The sequence below is a fragment of the Neoarius graeffei genome, chromosome 24, assembly GCF_027579695.1.
Source record: "Neoarius graeffei isolate fNeoGra1 chromosome 24, fNeoGra1.pri, whole genome shotgun sequence".
Lineage (NCBI taxonomy): Eukaryota > Metazoa > Chordata > Actinopteri > Siluriformes > Ariidae > Neoarius > Neoarius graeffei.
In genome coordinates, this window is record NC_083592.1 from 41,684,071 (window position 1) to 41,697,145 (window position 13,075).

Sequence of the window (13,075 nt, forward strand, 5' to 3'; positions counted from 1 at the left end):
GCACTTCTCTGCTTTTTCTTGCATCGTTGGAACACATGCTGGGCTACTGGTGACCACATAGCAGAACACAACCCCTAAAACTGCAGTTCCCAAAAAACATCCAACCATAGTTCCACCACCTGTTTCAAATTTGATTTCCATAGATAACAGATCTCATTTTATTTGCTCTATATGCATTTTCTTTCTTTCATTGTTTTTAAGTGGTGTTTCATCACACAGTGCCAAGAAGAACCTAAAGTAAAGTAAATACAGATTGAAACAGCTAACCACCCAACCGTACAAGCAGCTTCTTGGTACAGCTAAAGTCATCCTTTTTTCCCTCATTTTTTTTTTTTTTTTTTACCTTGTGCCAAGACATCTGTCTTGAGACACACCCTATGATTATAAGTGAAAGGAAGCAGCATCTTTTGATTATTTTCCTCCATACTGCACACACATGCAGAGGTCTGTCAAAGCCATTAAAATAAGATATGAAACATTTGCCAGATTTGATTAATTTGATGCAGATTAAGAGAACTGCAAGAGGACACTGGTAACAATTCATTGACCGATTAAAGAGCTAAAGCTATAGCAGAAGGTAAAAATGTAGGCACCTGCATTTTCGGCATGACTTTTAATTAATGATCACATGGTTAAGTTTTTACAGTCATGCAAAAGTGTTAAAATGCACACAACAGAAATTTATTGCATGAAAAGTACTACATCATGCTATTGCAGCACTCCCGCAGGCTGCATAAAACACCAAGGAAATATACTGTAAGCAGAATGAAAATGATATAGTCCTCACTGTGAGCCAGCAATATATTTAATAGAAGTTTGTATTAAGCTATGCATGAGAGTCCATTGCTTGCCAATGGTCAGTCCATTGCTTGCCATCATTGTCAGCTTTAATTCATTTGCTTCACAGTGCTTTGTTTTGCAGTGTTTTAATAAGAAAAAGGTGTGAATTCACTCATGATTTAGTGTGCTTGAAGTTTTTGACCAATAATTTTGGCAAATATGCACTTGAATGGAATAATTTTTTTTATGAGTTTAGGACGTCTGAAGAATTTAAAATTCAGTGAGCGTCAATGTTGGGTATGTTGTGCATTAATAAGACAAAGACGAGAGCTTTAGTGGAACCCATGGTGAAGCAGAGTGGAACCGTGTCATAGACTTTTTTCCACTTTTTCAGTTTTTCTTATTTCTCTGATAATAATTCTGTACCTGACTGAACATGCTGCCGTTTGGCAAGATGTCAAACTTTAATAGTGGACACGTGTTAATTCTGTACAGTGCATCATTATAATACATAATCTATAATACAGAACCCAGCTGTCAGATTTAGCTTCTGTTATCATTTGTTTTTTCTTACTTTCCAATAAGTATTAATGTGTCAAAAGGTGTTCGCAATTAATCATCATGCCAACCTTATTTTAAATTCTCCAATAAAGTTGGGTATCAGTTTTGCCTCCCAAGCAAGTGGAATTCAGTTCGATCCCAGTAGAAGCAGCACACCTCGGCACATCTGGTTTCCACTGCTGCATCTATTACACAAGTCCTACTGTGTGAAGTCACTTCCAAGTCAAATAAGCCACCCCCCACCCCCCCTTTTCCAAAAGGAACACCTAAAGAGGGACAAGGAGTAAGCCTGCCAAAAAAGGACTAGGACCTCAAACATTCCTGTCTTCCAGGCCATGTTTTCATTACCCCAACAAATTTACACAGTTGTTAGTGATGGCCTGGGATTCCTCCTAAAGCACAGCCCACCAATAATAAACAGAGAGCAGCTGACACCTCGGACACCTGCACAAGCCTTCCTGACACTGCATGATTGTTCTTGTTGTGAGGTGGTGGGATAGAAGGGGATATACCAGGAAGCCTGAATGTTGCTGTGAAAGAACACTTCTACACTGCTTTCATGTACCACCCTGATGCTCACCTCAGAGATAAAATGAGTCCATGGAAATTCCCTTCACAGAGAAAGGCGCTTGTGCAACCCCACGATAAAAGCCATTCGGTCATTTTCCGTTGCTCTGTTCAAAGTTTCTGAGGGGTGGGTGTTTGAGGGTTTTCAATGCTTTGCCAAAAACAAAGGCTGTGAACCTCCTTATCCAGTAGAGAGCATCGGCAGTGGCTATTTGTTAAGTACAATGGTCCATTTGTAATCATACTTTATAGCCATCTTTGTTCAGAAAAAAAGTAATGATCAGTAAAACCTTCTCTGACCAACTGCATGATAATTTGGCTGGTGTTAAGAAAGCCAGCTTGTCTGTGCTTTGTTAAAAACATAGCCCAATAATCCTTAAATATTCAATTTAATTTAACGCAACCACAAAATAATGAATGCAGTGATAGTGTATGGTTTTGGGAAGCAGTTATGGTCAAGCTCTTGTTGTGCCCTACCCAACATCACATTACATTACATGGCATTCAGCAGACGCTTTTACCCAGAGCGATGTACAACAATGTCAACAATGAGATGATGGTTTCTGGGATTAATTTAATAGATACAGATATACTAGGTACAACTTGAACCAAGTAAGTTTGAACTGAACTCGATTGATTCATTTCGTCTTGTCTGAAAACTGTTTTCAAACCTGGGTGTGGTCGAGGATTCTAATCTCCGTTACTTCCTGTCTCAAAGTCCATTCCCAGGACTCGACAGCAGGTAATATAACCCCTTCGGACACAAGAAAAAAAACGCTATGGAACTTCATGCTATGGAACTTCATGTGTACAACTGTACACATTATGTCCGAAGGGGATCATTGTAATTGTAATGTAAACTTATCATGTTATTTATTATTCCAAGTTTCACAGCTGCACTGAAAGACATGTAGTCATCAGCAGATAACACTTAGAGCCTTCTACATAAATCTAGTACACAAGCACGCAAGTGACTACAATCTCTACAAAGTCAAAAAGTCAAAGTCCCTCCCATGCCAGAACCTGGTCTTCCTAGGCAGTCTACCATCCCAGTGCTAACCAGGCCCTTAAGGTGCATTGGGCGACGCTGATCTCCACTTCTATAGCCCTCGGCCTCTCGCCTATACAGCTAGGGTTACAGTAGGGGGCTAGCCCTCTGGTAACTGCGAGAGTTTGACTCCCCATTTGCATCTGTATTGCAGCATGCCTTGCCAGACGGCAGCAGGTATCATTTTTATGATGGTCTTGTATGACCCGACCATGAGTAGAACTCACAACCTTCAGTTGAGAGGCAGACACACTAACCACTAGGCCAACTCATGGTACAATGCCTACAATAAGGGATTATTTCGATATAGGCTTTAAGCCAGCAGCTTCAGTTGAAAGCTCAGTTCATCCAAACCGCTAAGATTTGAGTAAATGTAGGAAAAAAGAAACACGAAATAAATTGTACATTCGTTAAAAGAAATATTAATAAGAATAATCCATGGGTAGGCGGCACAGTGGTGTAGTGGTTAGCGCTGTCGCCTCATAGCAAGAAGGTCCTGGGTTCGAGCCCCGTGGCTGGCGAGGGCCTTTCTGTGCGGAGTTTGCATGTTCTCCCCGTGTCCGCGTGGGTTTCCTCCGGGTGCTCCGGTTTCCCCCACAGTCCAAAGACATGCAGGTTAGGTTAACTGGTGACTCTAAATTGACCGTAGGTGTGAATGTGAGTGTGAATGGTTGTCTGTATCTATGTGTCAGCCCTGTGATGACCTGGCGACTTGTCCAGGGTGTACCCCGCCTTTCGCCCGTAGTCAGCTGGGATAGGCTCCAGCTTGCCTGCGACCCTGTAGAAGGATAAAGCGGCTAGAGATAATGAGATGAGATGAGATAATCCATGGGTATGCTTGTTATTTTTTTTTTTTTATTTTGCAAAGATTTCACTTACAGCAGAAGTGGTATTTTTGCTTTCTAATCGACTTCTGGTTCTGAAAGAGTTTATTTAAGTGAAGAAAAGCCTGCAATGATGAATCCTTTCCCCCAAACAAGCCCAGAATTGATGCAGGCCACGGACCTAAGTATTCAGGCCAAGCACGTCAACAGCCCTAGAGTTATTTACTTCTTAAGGGAAGATCTTGGTTTTATTATAGCTAATACGAATACAAAAATCTCAAGTCTTCAAATCTCTGAAGGGAGAACACCTGTTCTCCGAAACTACATGATGGAACCAGGCAGTTCCTTTGAGCCATGCTTTTGTTTTATTACTTTGACTCATGAGTTATGAGGGTGAAGGTAGCTGTGGGCCGAAGGGTTTTGATTCCCTTTTCTGAAATCGAAAGATGATCCACTCGCCTTGTTCTTCCCACTGTATTTCTTATCCCCCGTCTGATGATTTCTTTTCAAGGGAGTGCAGAAGCCACAGATAAGGTAGATCGCCCGGCCTCTGGGCAGCTGTGAACCTGATAGCATCTGTTTAAAGTATATAAAGAGGAGCTCGTTTCTTTTTTTAAATCTGCGGTACCAGTTATCTCACTTTTATCCCACACATGTAAGGGAATCCACAGATGGCCAGAGTTCAGACAGAAATACAAATGTGATATCAGTGACTGGAGTGTTGTTGGGTGGAAGGGAGGCTTCACAGTAGAAGTGTAACCCTCTCACACTGAGGTAAACAGACAAGCCAAAACAAAGCTCCTATTCACAGTATATGTTATTGGAAGTCGTTCTTTCATCATTATCATCTAGACAAAATAACCACTGAATGTTTTTAAACCGTTGAATGCATTTTGTCTTGAAGATAGATCATCTCTGATATCAAATTTGCTCAAAACCTTTGCCGTTTCATCCTATGCCATGTGCTTCACAATTTTTTTTAGACTTTTTATTATTTTTATTGTAACTCTGAACCAGGTCCTGATTTATTCATTTTAAAATAATTTATTAAACGTGTTGCAAGAGTTTCATGGATATTCTTTCTGATTGACGTCATACCATCGTTTAATTTTTTGTTGTAAGTGTTGTGTCACTCACACTATTGTTTTCTCTGTCTGATTTATGGGATGATTTGTGTTGTGCATATTCCTTTACTTTATTTTTGTGACCGATATTTTCCATCTCCACTGCTTTGCTAGTTTCTCATTTTTCATCATAGTCTGCTCGATATTATTTATACTGCATGTGCTTTTTTTTTCTTGCAGTCCATAATTTTCATAAGGGACCACAGTGCTTGTGGACAGGAAATATCTGGGTATATAGACTATGCTCACAGACTCAAATGTGAAGACTTTGAACCATATTTCAGTGGGAAAAAAAGGCTTTTGCCACGACCAACTGACTTAAGGTAAGCCTACTTGTATTGTTGTTTGCTCAAATTAATCGTCAGTAGCTACTGCTTATTATTAATGTGCCTTTAAGGTTATGGTTAATCTTTCAAATGTTTAGCCTAAGAAGAAGAAGAAGCCTTTATTTGTCACATGTACACTCAAGCACAGCAAAATTCCTCCTCTGCATTTAACCCATCTGAAGCAGTGAACACACAAGTGAGCAATGAGCACACACGCATACCCAGAGCACTGGGCAGCTACGGTATGCTACAGCCCCTAGGGAGCAGTTGGGGGTTAGGTGCCTTGCTCAAGGGTACTTCACCCGGTCTTGGGAATCAAACTGGCAACCCTTTGGGCCCAAGGTTGCTTCTTTAACCTTAGGCCATGGATGCCCCCACAAGAAGAAGCAACATCAACCTTTCAACACATAACAATAACGCAGATTCTACACAGGACTCATAGGAAGTATAGATATCTCTGGAATTTTTCCTCACGAGGTGTGTCTTCAACACGAGATAATGATTGATTGACGTGATCAATAACGTACTATTCCAATTTGTAGACTATTAGATACGGTACCAGTCAAAAGTACTCCTACTCCTACACTCCTACTCATTCATAGGTTTGTCTGTATTTTGCCTATTTTCTACATTGTAGAACAATACTGAAGACATCAAAATGATGAAATAACATATGGAACATATAGGGAATTATGTGAATTCAATTCTTGATGACACTTTGTACACTATTGGCATTATCTTAACCAGCTTCATGAGGTAGTCACCTGGAATGTTTTTCATTTAACAGGTGCCTCGCCAAAAGTTCATCTCATCTCATTATCTCTAGCCACTTTATCCTGTTCTACAGGGTCGCAGGCAAGCTGGAGCCTATCCAAGCTGACTACGGGCGAAAGGCGGGGTACACCCTGGACAAGTCACCAGGTCATCACAGGGCTGACACATAGACACAGACAACCATTCACACTCACATTCACACCTACGGTCAATTTAGAGTCACCAGTTAACCTAACCTGCATGTCTTTGGACTGTGGAGGAAGCCGGAGCACCCGGAGGAAACCCACGCGGACACGGAGAGAACATGCAAACTCCACACAGAAAGGCCCTCGCCGGCCACGGGGCTCAAACCCGGACCTTCTTGCTGTGAGGCAACAGCGCTAACCACTACACCACCGTGCCACCTCGCCAAAAGTTAATTAGTGCAATTTCTTGCCTTCTTAATGAGTTTGAGATCAAACAGTAAATAGTAAATAATAAAGACCGTAAATAGCCCTATTCCACAACTGTAGTAAACCATATTATGTCAAGAACCGCTCAACTAAGTAAAGAGAAACGACAACGACATCCATCATTACTTTAAGACATGAAGTGTCTTTTAATTAATGAAAATTAAAACAAACCATTGAATTAGAAGCTGTGTACAAACTTTTGACTGGTACTGTATTCAGAGTTGAGTTTCTCAACAAACAGAAGACACATAAGAAATCGTTCAGGTAGTTGTTAATTTTGTACGCAAGTGTGTAACATGGAGCTGCAATTCCATCAACAGCTGCAACTGACATTAAAACAAAGCAACAATCAGCATTTGAATTGAGCTTTTTTCAATTCAGTGCAAATGAGTGGTAAAGCAACAAAGCCAAACAAGTTCTAGTGAATTCCTCGGAACAAGCCAATGGCATGGGTATTCTATTACTGTTGAAACCTCTCATTTCACAGCTTTAGTTCCTCCCTGTGTTTGCACCTCTTTGAAAGAAAAATGAAAGAAAAGCTAACTTTTTTTTATTGTATTCAAGAAAAAAAAACACACCTTGTCATGTTATCAAGGAACACGAATTTTCCATCCTGAAGTTGTTCATTGTCTTTGAAGGCTTTCAAATGTCACAAAACTGAATTTTACAATCGGTTCAAACTGGACACTCTTTCCATAAATGTTAATTAAATATCTCCTTACTTAAAGCTTCAGAATATCAACAATTATACGTTTTCTGAGTTAAATAACTGTTTTTATTTTGTTGATTTTCTTAGGGCTTTTTTTTTTTTGTAGTGTCTGCTGTAATGTCCCTATGAATTAGCCGTGTGTGGAAATGATAATGCATTAGGATGATGTCATCGCAAGTGGTATGAAACATTTTTCAATAACTTCTGACCAGGGCGGCACGGTGGTGTAGTGGTTAGCGCTGTCGCCTCACAGCAAGAAGGTCCGGGTTCGAGCCCCGTGGCCGGCGAGGGCCTTTCTGTGTGGAGTTTGCATGTTCTCCCCGTGTCCACGTGGGTTTCCTCCGGGTGCTCCGGTTTCCCCCACAGTCCAAAGACATGCAGGTTGAGTTGACTAAATTGACCGTGGGTGTGAATGTGAGTGTGAATGGTTGTCTGTGTCTATGTGTCAGCCCTGTGATGACCTGGCGACTTGTCCAGGGTGTACCCCGCCTTTCGCCCGTAGTCAGCTGGGATAGGCTCCAGCTTGCCTGCGACCTTGTAGAACAGGATAAATCGGCTAGAGATAATGAGATGAGATGAGAACTTCTGACCAGTCAGATTCAAGAATCTAAAAGTCTGAAGTCCTTCCCGCCCCATGCCCTGGTCTTCCCAGGCAGTCTCCCGTCCCAGTACTAACCAGGCCCTTAAGGCGCATTGGGCAGCACCGATCTCCATTTCTGTAGCCCTCAGCCTCTCACCTATACAGCTAGGGTTACAGTGGAGGGTTAATCCTCTGGTAACTGTGAGAGTTTGATTCCCCACTCGCATCTGTATTGCAGCATGCTGTGCCAGATGGCAGTAGGTACCATTTTTACGATGGTCTTTGGTGTGTCCTGACCACAAGTAGAACTCCCGATCTCCCAGTTGAGAGGCGGACATGCTAACCACTAAGCCAGCTTGCAGTAGATTCAAGAATCAAAGGTAGCATATCAATGTGTATGACTTTTTACAGTAGTGTGTATACATTCTGGCCACTACCTTTTCAGTGTCAGAACATTAAAACACCTAGACAGTGCATACACACAAGCGAGCAACAGTTGTGGATGCCATGTACACCCACAAGTGAAAAACTGAATGCAAAGATATTTATTCTTGTGTTCAACTTAGCTAGCAATTTTGTTGTAGCCCCTGATAAAGGAAAGATAAGAAAAAAGCTTAAAATTAAGCTTCAGTTGTAATTTGTGAATTAATACTACACTTGACAGTTTTTAAGTTACATTATTATAAGTTAATAGACATTATCACCAATGTGCAAAACATGGATTTAAGCTTTGCAAAGTCTGAAGAATGGAAAACGTTGCTCAGTTACACAAAACAAACAAACAAACACCTATCATAAATGATAAAAATAGCCTCAATGGGGCTGTAGCTCATACCAGCCACTGTCGTGTGTGAGTTTGAAATCCGACTGAAGAGTAGCGTTTAATGTGACGAGTCACCCAAAAATTTCAGACACCCATAAAATCGTAACTATGACAGATGGCGCCACCATCTTGACAACTTTTATGCACACCCACCTGGGGAACATTGTATGTGAGTTTGATCAAAAGCCAATTAATCCTGTAGGAGGAATAGCGATTTTTGTAAATTGTGGACGGACGATGGATGGACGACGCGTTATTGCATAAGCTCATCCGGCCTGGCCTGCAGTTTGCAAATCAAAAATAGACATATTTTGTTTACACAACACCAACTCGTATGGAAGACATTTCCTGTATTTATATTTGCTATGGTTCAGTCCAAAAAACACAAACTAAACACCAATATATTCCAGGATATATTGTCTATATCACAATTTTCTAATATATTTGACTGACACAGTAGTTTAATGTGGTGCTGCTTGTTCATAAGCCCAAGCTTCCATCACATATTTCAAATAAACACATTAAACACTTTCAGAAGTCAGAAATGAGTCATCACAATGTGTTGGGCATTATAAACTAATGTTCTGTGTTCAATGCAATTGTTCACTGCCAAGGAATTTTTAAATGCAGGCAATGATTCATTTGAACCATTGCATATGAGACAAGTGCTTAGTGAGTGGCAAAACTTATCAATTTCAGATGCTTAGGAACCCATGAAAATTGGTAATTTTTGTATGTGTGAGAGAGAGACAGAGAGCATATATCTTGTATGCATACAGTGGTGCTTGAAAGTTTGTGAACCCTTTAGAATTGTCTATATTTCTGCATAAATATGACCGAAAACATCATCAGATTTTCACACAAGTCCTAAAAGTAGATAAAGATAACCCAGTTAAACAAATGAGACAAAAATATTATACTTGGTCATTTATTTATTGAGGAAAATGATCCAATATTACATATCTGTGAGTGGCAAAAGTATGTGAACCTTTGCTTTCAGTATCTGGTGTGACCCCCTTGTGCAGCAATAACTGCAACTAAACGTTTCCGGTAACTGTTGATCAGTCCTGCACGCCGGCTTGGAGGAATTTTACCCCATTCCTCTGTACAGAACAGCTTCAACTCTGGGATGTTGGTGGGTTTCCTCACATGAGCTGCTCGCTTCAGGTCCTTCCACAACATTTCGATTGGATTAAGGTCAGGACTTTGACTTGGCCATTCCAAAACATTAACTTTATTCTTCTTTAACCATTCATTGGTAGAACAACGTGTGTGCTTAGGGTTGTTGTCTTGCTGCATGACCCACCTTCTCTTGAGATTCAGTTCATGGACAGATGTCCTGACATTTTCCTTTAGAATTCGCTGGTATAATTCAGAATTCATTGTTCCATCAATGATGGCAAGCCGTCCTGGCCCAGATGCAGCAAAACAGGCCCAAACCATGTTACTACCACCACCATGTTTCACAGATGGGATAAGGTTCTTATGCTGGAATGCAGTGTTTTCCTTTCTCCAAACATAACGCTTCTCATTTAAACCAAAAAGTTCTATTTTGGTCTCATCCGTCCACAAAACATTTTTCCAATAGCCTTCTGGCTTGTCCACGTGATCTTTAGCAAACTGCAAACGAGCAGCAATGTTCTTTTTGGAGAGCAGTGGCTTTCTCCTTGCAGCCCTGCCATGCACACCATTGTTGTTCAGTGTTCTCCTGATGGTGGACTCATGAACATTAACTTTAGCCAATGTGAGAGAGGCCTTCAGTTGCTTAGAAGTTACCCTGGGGTCCTTTGTAACCTCGCTGACTATTACACGCCTTGCTCTTGGAGTGATCTTTGTTGGTCAACCACTCCTGGGGAGGGTAACAATGGTCTTGAATTTCCTCCCTTTGCCCACAATCTGTCTGACTGTGGATTGGTGGAGTCCAAACACTTTAGAGATGGTTTTGTAACCTTTTCCAGCCTGATGAGCATCAACAACGCTTTTACTGAGGTCTTTCAAAATCTCCTTTGTTCGTGACATGATACACTTACACAAACACGTGTTGTGAAGATCAGACTTTGATAGATCCCTGTTCTTTAAATAAAACAGGGTGCCCACTCACACCTGATTGTCATCCCATTGATTGAAAACACCTGACTCTAATGTCACCTTCAAATTAACTGCTAATCCTAGAGGTTCACATACTTTTGCCACTCACAGATATGTAATATTGGATCATTTTCCTCAATAAATAAATGACCAAGTATAATAGTTTTGTCTCATTTGTTTAACTGGGTTCTCTTTATCTACTTTTAGGACTTGTGTGAAAATCTGATGTTTTAGGTCATATTTATGCAGAAATATAGAAAATTCTAAAGGGTTCACAAACTTTCAAGCACCACTGTATATAGGAAACAAACATTTTAGATTTTTCCATAGGATTTTTAGTTACATTATGACAAAAATGACAATTTGAACATCGGTTGTAGAATGATGCAAGCTTTCTGACAGCTCTCGAATGGTAAAAGTAGTCTATACCTCTATGAAAACATTTTTAATCGAAATTAAAATTTCTTTTTTATAGTTTAGATTTTAGAAGTATACACTATGTGCTCTGCTGAATTACAGTAAAGACAAATATTTTGAGCTTGGAATAGGATTCTTGTTATGTAAAATGCTCCATGTCAGCTGTATTCAGTGATGTCTACACCTGAACTACTTCAGGATGCACACGCACTCGAGCATACTCCCAACTCTAAACAGTGTAAACAGAGGAATTAAGTGCATTATAACATAAGCCTGGACAACCCAACCCCCTTCTCTCTCTCTCTCTCTCTCTCTCTCTCTCGCGGGAAAAATAACAGCCAGTGCTTGCGGTCACTGGTAACATGGAGCAGATGAGTTCTTCCCATACAGATGCACAACTCCACACCACAAGTTGGACTCTGTCCTCATCGTTATAAAAAATAGAGTTGGGAAAAAAAAAACATGACCACCAGCTGAAGACATTTTCCAACCGTTGTAAGTGTAAGGAAGATATTGTTAAAGAGACAAACAATACATCCACATGATAGGATGTAATGTTCATGATAGGCTCTAAACAACATTGTGACAGACGTTTTTTTTTTGGGACCAACCTCTATTATGCACCAATCCTGAATATATCCATACATCCATCCATTATCTGTAGCCGCTTTATCCTGTTCTACAGGGTCACAGGCAAGCTGGAGCCTATCCCAGCTGACTACGGGCGAAAGGCGGGGTACACCCTGGACAAGTCGCCAGGTCATCACAGGGCTGACACATAGACACAGACAACCATTCACACTCACATTCACACCTACGGTCAATTTAGAGTCACCAGTTAACCTAACCTGCATGTCTTTGGACTGTGGGGGAAACCGGAGCACCCGGAGGAAACCCACACGGACACAGGGAGAACATGCAAACTCCACGCAGAAAGGCCCTCGCTGGCCACGGGGCTCGAACCGGACCTTCTTGCTGTGAGGCAACAGTGCTAACCACTACACCACCGTGCCGCCCTCCTGAATACATGCTTTACTCAAAAATTTCCTGCGGAATATTGTAGAATCTTTCAAAATGTCAATTCATGTTTTAGTTACATCCAAAACGCAACATACACAATTCATGGTCAATTTCCTCGACCATCTCCTATGTTTATCCCACAATGACCATCCTGACAGATGTTTAGAAGCATTGCCTCTTTTGGTATCCGATTTTTACCACAATTGTTGGCATGCACAAGTACTTCATTGTGTATTCGTGTTTGTGTGCATATGAAGCATTTGTGTGTATGTGCATCCAAGCGAACAGAACAAATTCTCTATATAGGCATTATTGTACTTGAAAAAATTTAACTGCAGAAATTTCAAGGTGGCTCCTTGGCCGAACCCTTTCTGTGCCAATCCGTGCTGCATTCCTGCAGTGCACCTGTTGCTCAACTTTGTGGTTTTAAAAATATCTGCACTGCTGTCCTATTTTACTAACTTTTACTAACATGAGGAGAACTGAGATAAGCCCAGGAATAAAAGCACAAGTTTCAGGTTTGCATTGTCTATAAATCTTCTTTGCCTATGGAGGTGAAATATATTGAAAGTGTTAGATATTTGAAAAATATGAAAGCAGTGTATTCACTTTGGATTGATAAGATTGAAAATATTTATGATGACCAATTTCCAGTTTTTTTAAAATCTCTCCTGTATAAGACGGAGTGTCGAATTTATTTTATATTAATCTCTCTATGGGCGGCACGGTGGTGTAGTGGTTAGCGCTGTCGCCTCACAGCAAGACGGTCCGGGTTCGAGCCCCGTGGCCGGCGAGGGCCTTTCTGTGTGGAGTTTGCATGTTCTCCCCGTGTCCGCGTGGGTTTCCTCCGGGTGCTCCGGTTTCCCCCACAGTCCAAAGACATGCAGGTTAGGTTAACTGGTGACTCTAAATTGACCGTAGGTGTGAATGTGAGTGTGAATGGTTGTCTGTGTCTATGTGTCAGCCCTGTGATGACCTGGCG

The 13,075-nt window shown here is 41.1% G+C and overlaps 1 protein-coding gene across 1 annotated transcript in view; it reads left to right on the forward strand.

The window, feature by feature from the left end:
* cfap299 (cilia and flagella associated protein 299) overlaps positions 1 to 13,075 on the forward strand; it is a 109,514-nt gene that overhangs the window by 89,342 nt on the left and 7,097 nt on the right. The window contains exon 7 of the mRNA XM_060906659.1: positions 5,085 to 5,227. Coding sequence (XP_060762642.1) covers positions 5,085 to 5,227 — 143 coding nt within the window. The remainder of the gene's footprint in view (positions 1 to 5,084; positions 5,228 to 13,075) is intronic.